The sequence below is a fragment of the Thunnus thynnus genome, chromosome 17, assembly GCF_963924715.1.
Source record: "Thunnus thynnus chromosome 17, fThuThy2.1, whole genome shotgun sequence".
Lineage (NCBI taxonomy): Eukaryota > Metazoa > Chordata > Actinopteri > Scombriformes > Scombridae > Thunnus > Thunnus thynnus.
The window spans coordinates 27802960-27824763 of NC_089533.1; the positions used below are offsets into that span (position 1 = coordinate 27802960).

Genomic DNA, 21804 nt, shown 5'->3' on the forward strand with positions numbered 1-21804 from the left:
TCAAATGATCTAAACTGGCCTGTGCATTAGTAAAAACATCTTTAAAATAACTGAAGGAAACTGAGTTTATTTCTTGCCCAGGCGTCCAAAGCGTCCATGTCCCCTGGTGGTTCCAACCATGACAGCTGCATTTCTGGATGAGAACCTTCCTGATGGAACCCGATTACGTCCTGGGACCAAGTTCATCAAGTACTGGAAGATGAGGAACACTGGAACAATCGGCTGGAGTGCTGATACTAAGGTAAAGAACTCTATTATAGTGCAGTCTGCTCTTTTCTCTCGGGGTCATTAAATATAAAGGGTTTATCCTCTCGGGAGCATGAGTGTGTTTCAGCTTGTAGCCTTCATCAGGGTTAGCCAAGGGCTGAAACGCTCTGATCTAACAATTAAGTGTTGCTAGACTTTTGACATCTTCAGATGCACCTTGGTCGTAGGTGAAGCTGGGCCAGAAATCCCTACTCAGCTATTAGCATTTAACTGAAAGAACCACTACAGCCTGATTGAGCCGCTAGCATTGGTCTAGACTCTTATTCCTGTTTGTTCTCATAATTTAAAGTTATTTTTTATTTAACGGCCAATTAGAGGGTAACAAGCTGTAAACAAAATGTTGACACTCTTGTTGGCTCTGTTTTTGTCTCCACCAGCTCCTGAGAAAAATATTTGTCTCTTTAGCCGCTAAATGCCCTACTATGTTCACAGGCTAATTGCTAGCTGTGTCTTTCTTCTGTGTGGTGCTGGGCAGGTAGTGTACAGTGGGTTTATCAGAGCTTTTTCACTGAAAACTGCTGCTGCTGCTGGAAACAACATTGATGAGAGTGGTGCAGTGAATCAAATCAGTAAATTTCTGCACTGGAAAACCAAAGCAGTGAGCTAAAAGATGCTAAAATGGTCCAAAGGCAACAGCAGAGTCAGTGATATTTCTCTGTGTTTGTCACTATGAGCAACACCTTTCACATTACACAAAGTCATTTGATCCTTTATTCATATAAAACTAATGATTTGTACATCTCTAATTAATTAAAGTTAATTCCGCTGCCTGATACTTGTACTGTAAGAGTAAATACAGTAAACACTTGTTAAATAAAGCACAACTGATAAGTGAGCATCATATTTTGCCTTGTTTGCTTCCTGCAGCTGAAGTTCATGTGGGGAAACCTGGCAGTGGGATCTGGGGACCGTTGGAGAGAGGTATCTGTTCCCTTTCTCCAGCCAGGACAGGTGAGATGTCAACATGAGAGAAGTCTTCATTTTCACTACGATCAGCACATTACTACTCTGACATTTGCATTGTATTATACTGTATATTACTGCTGTCTTGTTATGTTGATGATCCTCAAAATGAACAGCAGCATGTACCAGTGTAGCTGACAGTAACAGCATCTCTTTTTGTGTGTCCAGGTTGGCATAGTGAGCGTGGCACTATGTGCTCCTGCTGTGGAGGGCTCCTACACCTCTCACTGGCGTCTGGCCCATGCTGGGGAGCAGTTTGGACCCAGGGTCTGGTGCAGCATAGTGGTTGACCCTCTGGCCCCGGCACCTATGATGGTTGATGGGATACTGGTGTCCCCCTGTGTTACACCGCAGGTAGAAGGAATACGTCGATAAATGAAGTGTCAAAAAAAACAAAACTACACATAGACATATAAATACACATGCACATAGAGGCATACTGTCGATATGGTTTTGTGTCAAACTGAAATGACTTTGTTTGCAGGGTAAGAACCCAGTGGCGAAGGATGGAAAAGCCTGTGCAGCTTCTAGGGAGCAACCTCTCATGTCAGTGGACCAAGAAGAGTACTACATCCCCTCTGTTGATCTGCTCACTGCACAGGTAACAATCTGCAATAATTAGCCTGCTGTATACTTTGCACTAACGCTGTAGATAACCAGTATGTCTAGGGATGCACTGATCCAATTTTTATCTCCCTCTACATCATTTCTAACCTGAACTGTGCTCTTTTTTTCCAAAATGTTAAATCTGTCAATCTTTGTGTTGGAACTGATTAATAGCCAACGTGAGGCTGTAGATTACCTTTTAACTACAAGTGGAATTGTTCTTATACCAACAAGTTTTTTAGGCTTAAATTTTATTTATTGTTCACCACAATAATAATAATAATGACAATAATAATAATAATAATAATAAACTTTATTCATACAACACTTTTAAAACAAAGTCACAAACTGCTAAACAGCTAGCTTAACATTAGCCGCAGCGACTGCATTAAGTCCCACGTTTTATTCCTAAGCTTATGACAAACTGCCAAAAATGCTGCTGAGATGCAGGAGCGAAACAACAAGCATTTGAAACAGCTGTTCCGTATTTTGAAACATCGATAAAATTCAGTAAATAGTGAAGCTGCCCATTTCATTACTTTATATTCACATAATAAATATACAAATGTCAATTAGATGGTAATCTGCAGGTGAAATAAAGAAAAAGAAAAAAATCAGTCATAATAATCATCCACTTATAGTGATCAATTTGACCCTGACGGATGTGATCACCATAAGCGGTTTCCACTGTATTCATCTACATCTTTTCACCAATCCACTTCAACTGTGCCTGGCTCTTTCTGTTTTCCCCAACCACAATGAACTGCTAAACGTAGCTCCTTATTAAGGTTTTTTTTTTTAGCTCCAGTTGCTAAAATTTGTTACGTTAGTCCTTGTTTCCTGAGCTGTTCTTCTTTATCAAGCTTTGTTAAACATGTAATAAAATGTATTCTGTCCATCTAAAGTTTTTAAACAACCTGCCAAAAAAGTGCTGAATATATGTGGGCTATATCATAGACTGTATATAAAGATAGCCCTTTCACACTCTGGAAATATGCCCTGCTACCTTAGACCGAAACTAATGCTAGTTTTACATCAACCGGTGCACACTTAAGCTAACGTTAGCTACTTCAGCTAAATTGTGCTTACAGGCCAGGTATCGTGATCATAAAACTTCTTCAAATCTTATTCACAGAATAATAATTTCCAAAATGACCACCAGCACACTTATTAGAGGGCCCGTTAGAGGGACTCGTTAAAAATGAATGAATTAGCATTTCTAGAGAGAAATTGATCCGTTGAAGCATCAAGCGACGATCAGTGGCATTGCACTTTGAGGTACATTCTGCATTGGCTTCAACCTCAAGTCGTGGCTGCCACTTGGGCTATATCTTTTGTTTTTTGGTCGAAAAAATGTAATTGAGTAAATCTTTGGTAATGTTAGCTAACTTTCACAGTAGAGGTGTACCACTGCCACATTGAAATGCATTTATTGTGAAGCACATGCAGAGAGGAACAGAAAACTGTATTTGAAGGCAAAGTGGAGAAAAAAATTGAAACCTGTGTCCCTGTGTTCAGTCATATCTTGTTACATGCCAAATACATGTCAAAAAAATCATTTTGGAGGACTTTTACATCAAAATCACGGAATGATAATCATAGTAGAAGGTGGGTGTTTGGATGTCAGTTGCCAAAAACCTGTTTACATTTTCAAATAATGTGTTTGAGGTTATTCATCCATTTCTCCCTCGTCCTCCTTCTTATCTAACAATGTGGATGATGAAGGTGTATCACTCCGTAACTATACCTCACCTTCATATTCCATATCACCTGGGAATATGTCACGTGACTGAAGCTAAAGACGGTGATCGGTGATAACCACTCCACTTAATATGCTCAGTATTGGATCAGTGCATCCCTAAATGAATCTGTTTCTTATTGTGTATGATTAATTGATTAATCATATAGTCAATAAAATGTCAATATTTGTGAAATTCACAATTTCCCAGAGCCTAAGGTGACATCCCCAAACTATTTGTTTTGTCTGACGAACATTCTAATACCAGAATATATTCAGTTTACAATGAAATAAAACAGAGAAAAGTAGTAAATCATCATGATGGAGAGGCTGGAAACAGACTGAAGGCAGTATCTGTTCCTTTAGTACCACAGAACTCACAGTCCTACAGTATTTACAACAGAGGCTACAGATCCAAACCTGCAACACTATAGAACACGTATGTACCACATTTGCTTTTCTCTGTTGTTTATCTGTCAGGATCTTCTGTCTTTCGAGTTGTTGGACATCAACATTGTCCAAGAGTTGGAGAGCGTCCCAAATAACACCCCTGCTGGTAAGAAGAGCTGTAGTTGGTTTCTAGTTGTTGGGTGGTTGGTTCAGGAACATAGTTAGATTCAAATCAAAGGCTGATACTGCTAGTTTTGTATCAACAATGCAGATCTCTGATGTTTTAGCAGTGAAAAAAAAGACCTCTGACACTACAGTGCTAGACAGACCTGTTGCTCTCTGCAGGGACCTGACTGATCAACAGTACATGTCCTGTCTCTGTCTGTCTTTTCTCCACCCAGACATGACTCCCTGTATGTCCCCTCTGCCTCAAGAGGGACATCTGCAGGACAAGAGTAGTCCCTCTTTGGGTCTGATCCAGGAGGAGACAGAAGTCATCAATAGCATCATGGGTAACTAGAGTTTCCTTTCCTTTATACTCTTTTAAGGTTCTTGATGAACCTGAAAAGAGTATACTCAGATATTCTGTCAAACTGTAGCTCCACATGGCGTCAACATGTCCTTTTAATAGACGCTACTGGTCTTTAAAACCTAATAGCCATCGCTACATGTAACAAGCTAACCAGTTAGCTCACTCATGTTGCCCCAGCAGATGGTCATTAACACTTACGTCTGTAACACGCAGCAGATGCACTAGTCTGGGAAATGCTTCCGGAGAGAGAAGGAATGGATGTCATGTGACATGGAAGTGCCATAGACTGTAGGGCTGAGGCAGAGTCTGTCTGTGCCTCAAGTGGATCATTCAGCTCAGTGTGAGAACCGACTATGCATGTGCAAATCTACAAAAACATTGGCCTTAGTGCAGACAAAGGCACAGATAGCCTCTGCCTCAGCATTCAGGAACGGTAGATTTTAGGACCAAGCTGTGGCAAAAGGAGCATACTATACTTTTAAAACAAATATTCCTCTATTCTTCTATTCTAGTTTTACTAGAGTATGTGAAATCCTGAGAACATAAGTACATAAATGCAGGTTAATGACAACAGCTGTGCTATGTGATCAGATATACTGACATTTAAAATGAGTGATCACAGGAGGCAAAATGGAGCCTTCTTAATGCCACTGAGCCCTCTGACCCTCACTAAGCAGGTCTAACATCATTTTGCAAAAACTTTGTTTTTGGGTGTGAAAAACTCTGGCCTAGTGAGGACAGAGGGCCAAAAGAACAGCGAGGAGTAGTGCAGTAATCAAACTGTAAATATAGTCACATCCGTTGGTATATCTAAATGAGCAACAAATGTGTATTTATGCATGTAAAACACAAAAAAGTCAGCAAAACACGTCTAAACTATTTTAGAAATGTGTCTGCTGAAGATCAGAATCTGATCCTTTGGACACTGGAACTATGATGGACTTGCAGCCCAGCCAAAATGCGACACAGTCTGATTCTGTGGACATTTAGCTTGACAGTTAAGTAGGATCTGCTCTGTATGTTCCACATTGGTCTTTTTGTTACTGGTCCTCAGATGTCCCACATGGTGCAGGATCTGGAGCTGAAGGTGGCGGAGTCCCGGCTCAGGAGGAAGGAGAGGATGACATCAGCGGGACTCAATTTGTTTGTGAGACTGTGATTCGCTCACTGACACTGGAGGAGGCCCCTGACCACACCCCTCTGAGAGGGTCCCGCCCAGGGACAGGTAAAGGTCAGTCTGCAGGTCAGAAGCTGTCCTTTTAAGCGGATTACTGATACTAGACTGTTGGTTTTTACGTTGACCTCAAATTCCATTCCAGACATTACATATTACCAGAATTAGATTTTTAAGAGACAGTGACACTCATAGCATAGTAAAATAAAAGCATTGTGAGTATGTAAAGTAATAATTCTTCCAAAAAATTACAAGGAAAGGTTCACAGTTTTTCAAGTGTGTTTTAAAACAACAGTCAGTGTGAGCAGGAGGAATGATTACAGCAAGAAAAACCTGTTTTAATGTTTATTTGGGCTCCTGACTGTTGTTGTTTTCAAGAAAGACTTGAAAAATTGTGAACCCGTCCTTTAAAAGCCTCTAAGAAGGACTCCTACCATCTGATGAATTTGTATTTTCAACATTCTTCACATAATAAGTTTTTATGAGTGACTGTGTCAATCTAATAGCTCTCCAGCACTTGTGATGCATGTTATACTATTCCTGGATCAGGACTGGTAAAAACTAGACAATAGCTCTTGAAATGTGTCCTTTATTTTGCCTGTGTTTTTATTAAATAATGAAATATTCTCCTGATGGGTGTGAATGTTCCATACCAGTGTTGACACAATCAGTAGATATAGGCCTACCTTGTGTGTAAACAAAAATGTTAGAACTCTACTTTGGCATCTATTCTTGATTTGTATGTTCAGCTCTAGCAATATTTCAGAGTGGATATTTCTTTTCCTTTTGCATCTGATTAAAAGAAAAGAAAAGTTATTCAACAGTCCCTAACAGTTGACATCCTGCTTGCTCTCAGTGGTGCGTCCGGCTGCTCAGGGTGGCTCCTGTGTGAAGAGCAAAGCGGAGGAGAGCCCAGACAGCAGCCCTGGCAGCTCCAAAAACCCCCTGAAACCACCGGCTACGCTCAAGGCTTCCCTTCCATCCCCACTGAAAGCCTCCCTGCCTGCTCCCCTGTCTGTAGCCCCAACCCCGGGGCCTGGCCCCAGCTCAGCACCAACCCCACTCCACGCTCCGCCCAGAGCCTCCACACTGCAGGAGCACACAGCCACAGGTGACAGCAGAAAACACCAGAGTGGTTTTGTGGTTGAGCTGACATTAGATTTGACCTCAGATCATAGCAGCATTTAAAGTTGCAGAAAACATGTGTACAAGTAATAGGGAAATTTCACAGCCATGAACTATACTGGCCCGAGATGAGCCCCTGACTGAAAATACAACAAAGTTCAACCCAATGAGAAACCAAATAGAAATGCGTTGAATATCAATAACCTGTGTCTCAGTACACAGATTCACTCAACAAGCCCAAAAATGACAAAACAAGCTCCAACAGAAGTAAAACGTGCAGGTAACACATACAAATGGGTGACAAATTAAAGGAAAAACTGGTACAGGCCTGAATGCTTGACTCCTATAGTGAGGGGATCTGGTGGCTATGTTATGCTGTGGAGGGCATTTTGCTGGCATGGTTTGGGTTTTTAGTCACTGCAAGTCAATACAAAGTTGTTCTGAGTCATCACCTTTATCCTATGATGAAACATTTCTATCCTGAAGGGAGTGGTCTCTTCCAGGATGACAATGCCCCAGTTCAAACCAAAGGGCACGATGGTGACATGTTGATAGTGGTGGAGAGCGCTGTCTAACACGTCAGTCCAAAACCTCCCATAAGTGTTCAATTGGGTTGAGATGTGGTGACTGTGAAGGCCATAGCATATGATTCACGTCATTTTCATACTCACCAAACCATTCAGTGACCCCTCGTGCCCTTTCAGCACTTCCGCATTGGCTTCATTTTTCAGCCCCAGAGGTTGCCATTTGCTAAAAACCCACTGTACTCTACTTGCTCAGCACCAAACGGCACACAGACACAGTTAGCATTTAGCAGCTAAAGAGACTTCCCTCAGGAGTTGGTAGAGAGCAAAAACAGAGCTAAAAGAGACTGAATATTGGACTTACATTCACCAGGTGGACAGAAACGAGACTCCAAATGAATGATAATGTTGCTCCGCAACTGCTGGATGTGGAAATAAGCCACTGTTTGCTAACAAGTTCAACACATATCATCAACTTAAACACTGATGATATGCCAGTGTTGTGTTGACATGTTGTCTCTGCTGGTTTAAAAGTAATAAACACAAATGATTTAAGAAGCATACATTATATCTGTAAATTTACTATACTTTTATGATACATACTCATACCAAAAATTCTAATTACATTAAATTTGCTGAAGAGTGCATAATGACACAAAAGACAAAGTTTAGGACTTTGCACTTCATAGTTATGACATAAGACTTACTCATTCATACACAAAGACACTTTGATTTCACATACCTGATTAACAAAACATTATTCACACACAATTTGCTGTAAAATTGAAGTGAGATTTTCCATCACTGTTGTATTAATGGCAGTTGACATATTAGCTTTTAGATATTTGACAGTAATGACAACAAAATCAATAGAATGGGACAAAAATATATTGACTAAAGATAAGGAAAAGGACTTTGTATTTGGCCAACTCATCTCGTGCATCAATATAAATAGCCCTGTTGATTCTAGCTGAAAGTGATAAACCTCAAACTTCTCAAAGAAAGCTTGACAATCACGTGTCTTTTCAACATGTGTTTGCCCTCTGTAAATAACCTTAATGTGGTCCTGTTTGGGCTCTAGTTAATTATGTTTGTCCATATTTAGTACATTTAGATTACCTTAGTCCATCTTCTGTAATAGTTGAGATATCTGACAACAACAATGGATATTGTAGTAATTTAAAAGATGCATGTAAGGTCACATCAACAATGAAAAAGCATGTTATTTTTCACTTTTTTAGTTTTCTGTTTCCCTCAGTGGCCTCTTGATTGGATTAATATTTTTCCTGACTTGAAAGAAATAGTGAAGTTTTTTGGGAGATACACTTATTTGCCTCCTGTCCAAGAGTGAGATGTTCTGTTTGTGTCTGTGTTCAGTACAGAGCAGGAGTCAGGACGTATTAGCTTAGCTTAGCATAAAGACAGGAAGCAGGGGGAACAGCTAGTATGGATCTGTCAAAAGGTCAAAAACACACTTAGCAATGCCTCTCAAGCCCATTAATTAATACATTATTTGTTGTTTCTTTACACAAACAGAAAATGTAAAAAGTTTGTGGTTTTAGGGAAGTTATATGCTGGAACTTGTATATGTTGTTGAACAACAGCTGCAGGAGATGCTGCACTGTAGTGCTGGGCAGATGAATAAACTCCAAACTGTTCCAGCACATAACTCCCCCAAAAACCACAAACTGTGAGTTTTACATTTGTTTTTGTCTGGATAAACCAACGAGATACAAAGAGCTAATTACTGACCTCGGCTGGGCTAACCACATCCTGACCCCAGCCTACAAAATTTTGCAGCCCTGACGCTAACAATGCAGTGGACTTTGAAAATATTCCCCGTATCCTCAGTGAAACATATCCGTTTTCTTGATCCCAACACAGGTGAAGGTGAGGAGCCCCACATGGAGAACATCTGTGTGGAGTCCACGGCGAAGGAGAGCGAGAAGGAGCTAGAGGAGGTGAAGGAGAAAGAGCGAGAGGAAAAGAGAGAAGGGGCGAGGAGTCGCTCCTCCTCCACCTCCTCAGAGGATTACATCATCATCCTTCCTGACTGCTTTGACACCAGTCGGCCCCTGGGGGAGTCCATGTACAGGTACAAGACTCGTGGGCTTGGCAGTAACAGCGGCTGTCACTGTCCAGTTACAGTTTGTGTCATCATGGAAGTCTGTGCCTGCAAAAATTGGCTACATATACATATACTTTCTTATATTTAGATTTAGAGTTATGTCAAAACTTAAGTAAAGACTTCCTCCATGAACACTGGAAGGTGTATGTTGTTAGCCTCACATTAATTCCCCTTTCCTTGTCTCTTTGCAGCTCTGCTCTGTCCCAGCCTGGTGACATCCCTGCCAAGACCCCCACAGACCCAGAAAACCCATCTTCTGAGCATCTGGGCAGTACCACCTCAGATGGGGAGTTGGGCAAGGCGGATGAACCCGGTGCAGGTCCAGGGACGGGGGTGTCAGGAACCAGCAGCGCCAACGACATGCTTTGTACGTCTCAGACACTGGACGATGAGCCGCTGACACCTGAGGTGGTGGCACCGCCTAAAGCCATTGTCACACCAAGGTCAGTATGAACGGTGCAATACAAACACAGCAGCATAAACAATCTAATATCAGACACATGCATTTATGTCTAATTATCCCAGTTTTATTAAATAGTCAGTAAATTGTATCATATGTTCCAGTTTTACTTTGCTTTGACAACTGAGATATGTGCTGTTTTCATTCCTTGATTATTTCCAGTTGCACTGAAGTGTTTTTTTAATTGTTGTTAAGCTACTGTCAGTGAAATCTAACATTTCCTGCTCAGAGGTGTCACATTAAAAGCCTTCCAGTTGCTCAAATAACATAATCTCTCCCAATTCTGGTAGGCTTTTAATGTGAAATACAAAGGTTTAATTGACAGAGACGGAGAAAGGGGGAAAAAAAGTAAAAGCAATTGTAAATAGTGGAATTAAAACTGTGGAACTGATGCTGTTGCACTGACAGAATTACGATGTGGAAATGCATATTATGCTGAATTTGCCATGTGAACTGACAACTATTATGTCATTTCAGACCCTATCTTAAAGTAGTAGTAATAGTAGTATTAATTGATTATTTTGAACAGTTGAGGGCAACACAGTAAGCTGGAAAACACAAAGCAGAATACAGTGTGTTTATCAGAGCTTTTTCACTGAAAACAGCTGACGATCGTTGATGACAGCGGTTAGACTCAATCAGAACAGGAAGGTTGTGGGTTGTAAAAACCAAAACAATGCGATGAAAGATGCAGCTTAGAGCTGTGGGGAATTGTAATTCACAGTAGACTATTGGTTTTTTTTAGGGGTCTAGTGTTTGTTGTACTGGTTGTAAAAACTTGAAAAATGTCTTGCTCTTGATGTGGTACAGTCCAGAGAGCAGTGGAGAAACAGATGTCGACGCTGCTGCTGCTGCTGCTGCTGCAGGTGGAGAAGCAGAGGACTCTGAACTGTACCAAACTGAGGGTGGTAAGCACATTGCTGTATCCCTACCATTTAGGAAAGAACAAGACTACAGCCACATTTGCAGCTCTGTAAGCTTCATGCTGATAAGGCCATACGGTGTGTTGTTCTCTCACAGCCTCTGGTCCTGAAGAAACCCAGACTGATGCTACTGAAGCTACTGAAGACACAGAGGAAGACAACCCTGAGGACCCCAGGTCTCACACACACTCAAACTTAAAGGATAGGTTCACAATTTTTCAAGTGTGTCTTAAAAAAAGTCAGGTGTCCATATGAACAGTGAAAGAGGTTTTACTCGCTGTAATCATTCTTCCTGTTCATACTGGATATTAAAAGATCCCCTTCAACTGTGCTTTCAATGTAAGTGATGGAGGCCAAAATCCACAGTGTGTCGACACAGTCATTTTGTGCAAAAACACATTTAAAAGTTGATGTGAAGCTTAAATGAGGCTTCAGCAGTCTGAGTTAGTCATATCAAGTGGATATCTGACACATTTACAGTCTTTTTAGCAGCAAATTCCCTCTTTGTGTTTCCTCAGACAGTGTTTCCCTGTTGAGCTGTGGTGGAAGTATAGTAACAAAAAGACTGTAACGTTGAAAGATATCTACTTGATTTGACTCATTTTGACGCTGAAGCTTCATATTAGCTTCAGATAAACTTTTAAATATATTTTTTCACAGAGGGAGGACTGTATTTTGTCCCCCATCACTTCTATTGTGCATGTAGCCACCGTAACATTATTCACTGGTTTGTGGACTCCTAGTTTGAAACCTCGAGTTTGGCATTTTGACCATCTGACCCTAACAGTAGCTGGTAGCTTGGTTATCATGGTGCATTTACAGTCTATGGTTAACTGTGATAATGCTAATGCTAATTTTCACTAGTGAAAAATAGGCTTTAAGCCATTAAAACAAAACGTTCTTACTGGAAAAACTGAATATCTGACTCCTTAGACGGTCTTTTAGTACAACCAAACACTGAACAAGACTTTTTAGTAGACCAAAATGTTAACAATTAACTTTCATGAGCTGAAAACACAATGAAATAGCAACAGCTATGCCTATACTCTGTGAATCTGAGGTTATGCCATGGTTATGTTACCTAACCAACATTGTCACAGCTGTAGCGACTTGTCAATCACAACGTAGCCACGCCCTAAAGCATACCTTACTTTATCATCAAATTTAAATTAAATGGGACCATAACTTACAAAATGAACATCATACTGTATTGAAGAAGACTTGAAACTAGCAATTGAGGCCATAAACTCATTACGATTCACTTCTCAGACCTCCTCAGACTACCTGCTTGGTGTCACACAACTAATACGCTATGATAGCTTCCTCTGTTTTCGACTCTCCACTGTTCTCGCCGTCAAGATGGCTTGCTATTGTCGACAATTCTAATTAGCACGTCAAAGTTCACCAAACTGGACGCAAAAAAATTGTGCAGAATTACCTTGCCCCTGTGAGTTAAAATTCCATTGGAATGACTTGATTTTCCAGAATTTCAAAGGTTTAAATTTGCTGTGAGCAGACCTGAACACGATATAAAAGGAAACTAACTTCTGTATGAAAATGTTGAATCTGTAAATGTGTTATTCATCCAAGCGCTGACCATATGATCTTGACTGGAGCGAAGACTTGTGAGGTATAGACAGTGCAGCATTTCTGGGAGCCTTTGATTGAGTGAAAAACTTTAAACCCGAGGAGCAAAGTTTGTCTGTGTCATTCAGCTTTAGAAAAAAAAATGTAATACATCATTATTTCCATGGAAATGCTGAGATTGAGATGTAGCCAAGGCTTTCACATATTAGATGCCCCATTTTGGACGTAAGCTCTTTATTGTCTCTCCTTAGGCATCCAGGCATCACCAGCGGTCTGGTGAAGGGAGCTCTGTCAGTAGCTGCTTCTGCCTACAAAGCCCTGTTTACTGGACAAGGCCCCACACAGGTCAGCAAACTGTCATACCATATATTACAAATCTATGTAGTAAAGACACTGTCACTGTTCACTGTCCTCTTAAAGTACTAAAACTGATCTGTTTTGCCACATCGTCTTCACCAGTATTTGTAAAACAGTTAATTTGAATTCTTACTCAGTACCAGCCTGGAATACCTGGATTTGACTTTGATCACAAGTCTTAAAATGTGAAAGTTGCCATGTAGGCTGTTAGGGTTAGGGTTAGGGTTAGGGTTAGGGTTGTCCTGCAGTGTGACTGGGCAGTGAACACGAATAATACAGTATTTTATCAGATTCCTCAGTAAGGTGTAATGATGAAGCAAATCACTCAATCAATACATTAAGCTAGCCATGCTAGCAGCACTGTAAGGCTGTGCTTAGACACAGCAGTACTTGAGCTAAGTGCTAATGTCAATGTGATCGCATGCTGAGGTTTATCAGGTAATATATTTACAATGTTCTCCAATTTAATTTAGCTTGTAAGCATGCTAGCATTTCATAATTAGCTAATTAGTACTAAACACAAAGTGTAGCTGAAGCTGACAGGAATGTCATTAGTTTTGCAGGTTCAGGTTATCCGTGTGCAGCCAGAGTAATTTCACTAAAATATTCAGTAATGCTTTATTTTACAAGACCATTATTTCCAAATAAATTCTTGAAAGTTCATGGGAATTAACTGTAATTTGGTAATTACATGGAAAAAAAGTAGAGTTTATAAGCCGGGGTTGTTTTCCAGAGAAATTCCTTGAAAGAACTGCTAAATTAAATTAAATCTAAGTAAATAAATATTAATCATTCATTTATCATTGGAAACTTTGTACTGCATATATGTTGAACTGCATGCTTGTCTGTCCAAAAATGTTACTTTTTTGGATGTTAAACTGACCTGCTGTGCACTGACTAAAGCGGTCTAGTTTACAGTAGCTTAGCATTAAATTGGAATTTAGTAATTGGAAGTGTACAAAATGAACTTTTATGCATTTATTACACTTTTGCTTTTGTATTTTTGATTTAGGAGAATGTAAAAAAACATCTTCCAAACTCTTTTTATACAGCTTTATCTCTTATACTATAGTCTCATGTACAACCCCTCAACATGTAGAGAAATACAAAGTATGAGGGGCCTGCCATGCTGTGTAGTTACAGTTGCTAAGCTATGATTGGACAGTCGCTTTTCAGGTAAGGGGTTTAGCAAACGGTCAGTTGTTGACATGGCCAGTTGATGTATTGCTGGGACATGGGTGTCATGTAATTTGTATCAGGCATCATGGACTGATCAGGTCTTGTTGTTGTGCAGCCACCAGTGGACGCGTCCACCCAGGACACCATGATGGCTGTGCTGGTAGAGATGGGTTTTGGGGACCGTCCGCTCAACCAGCGGCTGCTAAAGAAACACAACTACAACCTGCTGGACGTGGTCAACGAGCTCGTTCAGATGACCGACAATGATTGGTATTCCACACGCTACTGACGAGAGAGAGGAAGTGGAGAAAGAAGAACAAAAAGAAGAGAGAAGGAGATGAAATGAAAAATTGATGGATGAAGAGAGAAGAGGAGGCAAGACTGGAAGAGAGCATTTTATTTCTGCTCATCTACCTTTTTAACCTTCCTCCTTCTGCCCATCTATGCTCTGATTGGTCCAATTGGATGGAGATCAATCTACTCTATGACCATATAAGGAGACATTCCAGCAAACTCTTTGGGATACTGTACTAGACCATTAAGTACCCACTGTCTGTAGTATTACATTCAGCATAGGCCTTGATAGTGGCAGGTCGGGTGCTTTGCAAAGGAATTTAAGAGAGATGAAGAATGTGACTCTCAAAGGAGCTATGTGTAGTATTTCCCAAAAGACCGCATATCCCATGAGCCCCACTGCCTGCAAGCGGATGTTGCTCTATTTATTTTGAAAAGCAACAAGTGAATAGAACTGTTGCACCTCTGTGCTGTAAAGCAGCCATGGTGAATATACCAACATTAAAATAAAACTAACAGTAATTTGTTAGTGTTGAAATGCTACACATAGCACCTTCCTGCTTTGCCCTTTTACCTGGGACAGTGATGAAATAGAAAGCATCCACATCTGCACTGAGAACAGTTGTGAGGAGATCCACATCACAAGTCACTTTTGTACCTAACCATTTTAGTCAGAGCATGTGTACACATGCAAGTCAGTCACAGATTGAAAATCCTCATTTAAGAGTTTACTTTTGCCATACACCAAACAGCTCAGAGCGCTGATATACTTGCTTTTAACAAAATATTTGTGTGGGCACGATGGCTGCCCCACATATCCTGCATTTTTCCCAAGTGCTGTCTGTGACGTCCTCAAAATTTAACAAGATCCAATTCAGCATGTGAACAGGATGTGATTTAAGGTCAGAAGCTGTCTCTGAACAAATGACAGCGGCAATGATGGAATGTTTTCATGAGAGATTTATAAAGCTTGTTGCCATTGCTGCTTTTTCTGCCATTATCTCATATATCTTAATAACTGTCTCAAATGTTGCCATGTTAAGTTATTACAATGTGCAACATCAGAGGTTCTCAAGGAATATTATCCAAATGTGCCAGAGATGATTTGGCACATATCACTGTATCAGCTGCAACTAACAATTATTGTCATTATCGATTAAACTGTTGATTATTTTCTTGATTAATTGATTCGTTGTTGCGTCTAAAAAAATATCAGAAAATGGTGAAAAATGTTGATCACTGTTTCCCAAAGCCCAAGATGACGTCCTCAAATGTCTTGTTTTGTCCACAACCCAAAGATATTCAGTTTACTGTCTCAGAGGACTAAACAAACCAGAAAATATTTACCTTTAAGAAGCTGGAATCAGAGAATTTGGACTTTCTTTCTTAAAAAATAATTCAAGACGATTAATCAATTATGAAAACAGTTGGTGATTTATTTAATAGTTGGCAACTAATCAATTAATCAACTAATCGTTGCAGCTCCCAGTCACACCGGAAAGCAGCACAGCAAAGTTTGTCTGTGTGTCCTCATGACAAATTCGGTGATAGTTACTTATTGGTGATGCAGTGACTTCTTACTGAGATAGTTCGTAAACTACTGTAGCTGGCAAGCTAATGGCTAACACACTTGCCAGCAGAGAGCAGGCTTGGGCTAGTCAGTCACAATCATGATCACAATAGCTCTCTGTCTCTTTCCAAGGTTTTGGACAACCATTTTACCCTGACAGAGCAGGGTTATAAAAAAAAGTGGATTGTGACACACAGCCAATAGGCTACAATAGTTCCCTCCATTTTAGTCTCACAGATACATTTCATCCAATTATTACCCACCCTTACTCAATCAAAGTTAGTAAAGCAAGTATATGAACAATGCAGCTTACATCAGATGCACTTGCCTACACATTCATGTTGGTAAAAGCAAGTATATCGTGGACCTTAGAGCTCAGTACAAAGTGATTGTGCCTGTGTTTAGGTTCAAGTATCTTTGACTTTGGCTGCAGGTTTGATTAGTTTTGTTTGTTTGTTTGTTTGTAACTTATGTCCATATCACTGGAGCATATTTAAAAGGATTCCACACACCTTTTGCTGTACTGTATGCATAAACTGCTGTAGATGAGTAGATGACTACTGAAAGCAGAAAAACATTCCCCTGTGTCACTTTGGACTTGGAGATAGCATTTGCACATAAAAGCTTAAAAGGCACAGGGACCAGTCATCCAACGTATAATCTAACTTTTTCCCAATATTGACTTTCCCCTCTGTCACACGTTTTTGTCTTGAGGTTCAAGCATCTTTCCTAAACCTGTTTGTTGTGTTGAAGATGTTAGCTGGCCTCTCACAATAAGGATCCTGTGTGTTCTCTGAACCTCCTGGTTAGATTAAAGGTCTCAGTATGCTTCAAATGAACTAGTTCATAAAAGGTGTCAGACACTGCTAGATGATCCAACAAACACTTTGTCTGAAATATACTGAGGCCTGAGGTTTCAAGTTAAGGCTTTCCATTCCAACGTCGTGTTCAGTTTCCTTCTCGTCTTTTTACATCACACCTGACACAGATCTTTACAAATCAACCTGAGATACAAAGGCTGCTTCAAGTGACTAGTTGAGTTAGATGAGCTACGTTCAATTACTTTAAAGCAATAATTCGATGTTTCGGGAAACACTCTTGTTGCTTTCTTGCTGAGAGTTAGAATAGAAGATTGATGCCACTCCCACTGGCTTGGAGAGTATCAATCTTCTCATCTAACTCTTGGCAAGAGGCAAATAAATGTGTATTCCTCCTTAATGTTGAACAATTGCTTTAGCCAGCATACAGGATTCAGATGTGTCCTCATGACTTGCATCCCTTCAGCAAGGCTCATATTTATATCATCTTGCATTCATGTTATCTGTTTGTGCTTTTTCAAGGTGGTGGGTGTGGGGGCTGAAACAGTCCTAAAGGATACATTGTCTATTTCCTTTGAGCACATTAAGAGTATGTATAGTAACAGTAAGGTCATTCCAAACTTAAACTGGAATCTAACGGTTTGTAACAATGTGAAATGTGTATTTTTTTTTCCTTCACAAACATATGAATATACAGAACCTCCTAGTTGGAAGCAATGACTATCAGTTGACTTCATTAGTTATGGTTAAGACTTAAGATTATTTAAGGTGTTTTATCTTTGAATGCTTGAAGGCTGTTTGGAAATGTAAAATAATAGAGCTGTGGATGTTGATGTATTTTTAGGCTTATTGTGTGGTGGTTGAATTTGCTCTGCTGTATGTGTGTTAGTGTTTTCCTTTGTAAGAAATGTTACCAGATTGATTGAAGATAGTCTTTTATTTTGCACATGAGAGAACTATTTGGAGTTGGAGTTTTAGGAAATCATTTTAATAAAACAGCACTTGTTGTAGGATTAGGATAAACTGTGTGCAAAAAAAATACATTTGTAAATCAGTGGTCAAAAAAACATCAGCACAGAAATGCTAATTTTTGTTTTTATTCTGTTTGGGGTTTTTTTGGCAAAGCTGAAAAGTCAGATAAAAATCACTGTCATCATTAAATCATAGACATAAGCACTGCACCAAAGTTTAAAAAATATGGTTAGTATTCTTCAATGTTTTTCTGCTGACAAAATATTCTAGCTTTTTTGGAGCTTTGGACCACATCACTCGCCCTTCTTCAAGAATGGAACTTGCTCAGGTGTAACCACATGACATTAGCGCAAAACTTTGGTCATGTGGTAACAGTTGGTCGTGTATGCAGATGAGAGCATAACCCCTGTCTTGAGCACCTGAGTAAGATCATGGGATACAGTCGAAAGCTCTGAAAATGTCAAGAAAGAATCTCCACACTCATATTTTTTTTATTGTCAACAAATCACATCAAAAAAACAAAACCCAACAATATATTAGTCCATCTCTCAACATCACTGACTATGGCTCTGGTGCTTGTTAATAGAACATCTTTGAGGGACTATTTTAACCTGCAGATAAATACATATTTGGTGCTCTAGTGAGTATTTACAGCAGCAGGACAGTAGAGGAAGAAATTCAGAATCACTGCTAATTGAAATAATTTCTTTCACTTCAGTTCAAAGTCAGTTCAGTTTGTTTAGCGCATTAGTTTTGGCAACACTGTGACGTTACAACACCAATTATGACTGTTCAGTAGAAAGTTCAGTCTATTGCCCATAAGTTTAAGAGCTCGGCAGCCACCTATTAACACATAACACATAATGATTGTCTCTAGTCGTATTGTAAGTAACATCACTCTACAGAACATATGGTATACACTTATTGTTAAGTACAGTCAGTTCAAGATTTGTTGTTGGGTCAAATATGCACAGGACACATCTACAAGGTGGTGTGTGTGGGATTAAGTCAAAATAAATAGTGTGTGTATTCATGAATGAAAGAACATGTCACCCAGTATAACTGTGTGACTCTGATGAGTTTTTAATTTGATGAGTTTTTGGACAACAGTAGAGCTCTATGGCACAGAGGATTAAGATATATCAGGCTTTGGATACACATACTATATTGTTAGTAGATCAACGGTAGATCAATGTTGGTCTGGGTCTACACACGAGATTTGTTGACAGAAGAAAAAATGTCACCAGGCTTTTTCACTTGTTATGTGAATAATTCCATACATTTTGGTAAATATGTTTATTTTCGTTTTTGCAGAGAGTTCAATGAAAAGACTGATAACTGCTCTCATGCCTGTATAGTAAATATGAGGCTGCAGCAGCCAGTTAGCTTAGCTTAGCACAAAGACTAGAAAACGAGGAAACAGCCAGGCTGGCTCTGTCCAAAGGTCACAAAACCAAAGTGTAAAAACAACATGATGTGGGTTATGAGCATGGATGTATAAAGAGAACTTAATACAGCGTCGGAAGTGGGGCCCCATTTATTCCTATGAAAGTTGCTCAGTGGCGCATGAAGCCAAAAAAGTTCAAAAACTTCCGCATTGCTTCCGCATCTGTGCGGCCCACAGAGCAAGCGCAGTATCCCTAACTTGAATGGGGATGAAACAATTCAATCATGTGGCTCTTGTAGACTTTTGAAATGTGATCAGACCAAATGGATCAAATTCTGATAGTGAGACAAGTCATTTTGTAGGGGTTGTGATGCTCAAAAAAATGTACCCGCTGATTTACAGACGTCTCTTTCACAATGTAAGTCTATGTGAAAAAGTCTTTTTGGGCCAGTGTGCATCACATTATCTTGTAATTACGCAGTTTGGCCGATTGTCTTCACTGAGGTTGCTAGGCAACCAACTCCAGGAAGCTACTGCACCCAGTCAAGAAATAGTTTCCTGTTAAGACTGGGTCTTATGCTAAGATAAGCTAAGCAGTTGCTGGCTCTAGCTTCATAATTACCACACAGAAATCAGATAGATATCAATCCTCTCAGTCTCAACTATTCCTTTAGGGGTTAGACATCAGATGTTAGCTTTGACACTGAGTGATTTCCAGCTTTGCAGCTCAGCCAAAAACCGAACATTAAAAACCCAGATTACTTGATAATGGATATTTGTTGAAGATTTTAATGGGACATTTTCCTCTCAGCAGTGTTCATTTTACAAAACCAAAGTTCTGACTCAAAGTAGACACAACAGTGTGCAGCTGTCACTGACAATACAATAGTACACTTTATACAAAGACATCACTGTTTACGTTATATAGTCAAGTTTACCTACAGTGTAATATGATGTTGAAGAGCTGTGAATGTAGTGTTGCCTGCAAAATGAAGATAACTGGTAAAAATAGATACAGCAGACATATTTAAACCGGTTTTGGTGAGAAGTATTTATAAAGGAAATGGGAAACTTGTCAGTGAAACATACAGTATTTGTGTTTTTTTCCCCTTTTCATCAGGGTGTCCCATCCCGCTGATAGTGTTGTGTTTATTTTGTTTTCAGTGGAGGATTTCAGTGTCACTCTGTCTAAATTTGATGCAGCACTTTTAAAAAGACAGTTTCTGGGGGAAACTCTGGTACCCACCACAGTTTGCCTGAACTTCACATCATGTATGCCAGGGTTTCTAATACATTTTGCATCACATTCATTCAACTGAATCTTGCCACAGTCCCACTAAAAGACATCAACTGTTCTTGATCTCCTGTAGGTATTCAGTGAAGCCCTGCTGCCAATGTCTTATCCCAACTCCTACGTGGTCAAATGAAACCTGGCTGAAATGTGCACTTGATGAAGGCGAAAGCTCTGAGTTTCACAGACTGTACTGCATTGTCCTTTTGCTTTCACTAAACTTGTATGTGTTCTATGATGGAACGGTCAGGTGAAATATTTTCATATTGAGATATGAAAAGTGAAGTGTTAAGGAGGAAGAGAAAAGCTGGATCGTTTGAGCTTTTTTTCTGTGTTGCACTTTATGAACATGGTTATGATGTACAAATCAGTCTGTCTCCAATTAAAGTCGTTACACTCATGAGGGATTTCTGGTGAATTTCTTTTTTTTGTAGTAACATGAAGACATGACCGCAAAAGGGGCTGAGTATATTACAAAAGGAGGAAATTTTTCACAGGACACAGTGTTAACTGACACCTCCACTGTGCATGACTCAAGAAGTGTAGTCACTATATGGCCAAAAGTATGGGGATGCAATCTATATAGTTTTGGTATTGGGCTGTTTTTACTGGTTTTGATCACTACAGCTGGAAATATGCTTAATGCAAGGAATTAATGTAGTAGGAGAGTCTGTAGTTTTGATTTACAGTTGAGCATCTGATTTCCCCCCATGATATCACCACAACATCTAACATCACACCACAGTTACATCTATAACGAATAATATTACCCATGTTTACATGTATTCATTGATACATAGCAGTGATCACAGTGAGCAAAAGGTTTACAGTAGAGATGACTTTATAAAATGAGCTAGATTACTGAAAAGCAGCAGATTACTGAGCCTTTTTTCAACCTTCTTTGGTTGTTTTAAGAATAAGAATAGCAGCAGCCAATCACAGTTTTTTCAGTCTCCATGCTGTATCTCCACTTCATAGCCCCAAAGAGTAGTTAGATTTTTGAGGAGGCATATGTCAGGTAAAGCATAGCTTCTGTGCATACATGCGCAGACTCAGTAGCTACACCATAAACCCTTATAAGATGGGTTCACAATTTTTCAAGTCTGTCTTAAAACAACAGTCAGGTACCCAAATGAATATTGACACAGATTTTTCTTGCCATAACCATTCCTCCTGTTCATGCTGGCCATTAGAAGATCCCTTCATAATGAATTTACAATGTAGGTGATGGGAGCCAAAATCTACAGTCCTTCTTCTGTGCAATAATGTATTTAAAAGTTTATCTGAAGCGACTATGAAGCTTCAGTGTCCAAATGAGTCAAATCAAGTAGATATCTTTCAATCTTACAGTATTTTTAGTGCCAAAGTTCCACTTTTTGTTACTATACTTCCACCGCAGCTCAACAGGGAAACACTGTCCGAGGAAACACAAAGAGGGAATTTGATGCTAAAAAGACTAAATGTGGCAGATATCCACTTGATATGACTAACTCAGACTGCTGAAGATGTCACTAACAAA

At 39.7% G+C, this 21804-nt stretch overlaps 1 protein-coding gene across 7 annotated transcripts in view; it reads left to right on the top strand.

Annotated features, from left to right (window-relative positions):
• The window catches only part of nbr1b (NBR1 autophagy cargo receptor b), a 39105-nt gene extending 18420 nt beyond the window's left edge, over positions 1-20685 (top strand). For 3 of the 7 annotated variants that reach the window (XM_067615598.1, XM_067615603.1, XM_067615602.1), the window contains 14 exons: positions 82-241; positions 1135-1218; positions 1399-1584; positions 1715-1831; positions 4055-4130; positions 4366-4476; positions 5551-5739; positions 6527-6781; positions 9204-9414; positions 9639-9890; positions 10718-10815; positions 10928-11006; positions 12669-12762; positions 14069-20685. In XM_067615598.1, coding sequence (XP_067471699.1) covers positions 82-241; positions 1135-1218; positions 1399-1584; positions 1715-1831; positions 4055-4130; positions 4366-4476; positions 5551-5739; positions 6527-6781; positions 9204-9414; positions 9639-9890; positions 10718-10815; positions 10928-11006; positions 12669-12762; positions 14069-14242 — 2086 coding nt within the window. In that variant the 3' untranslated portion in view covers positions 14243-20685. The remainder of the gene's footprint in view (positions 1-81; positions 242-1134; positions 1219-1398; positions 1585-1714; positions 1832-4054; positions 4131-4365; positions 4477-5550; positions 5740-6526; positions 6782-9203; positions 9415-9638; positions 9891-10717; positions 10816-10927; positions 11007-12668; positions 12763-14068) is intronic. The other 4 variants (XR_010932093.1, XM_067615601.1, XM_067615599.1 and 1 more) reach the window with 4 other exon arrangements.
• Positions 20686-21804: the final 1119 nt, after the last annotated feature.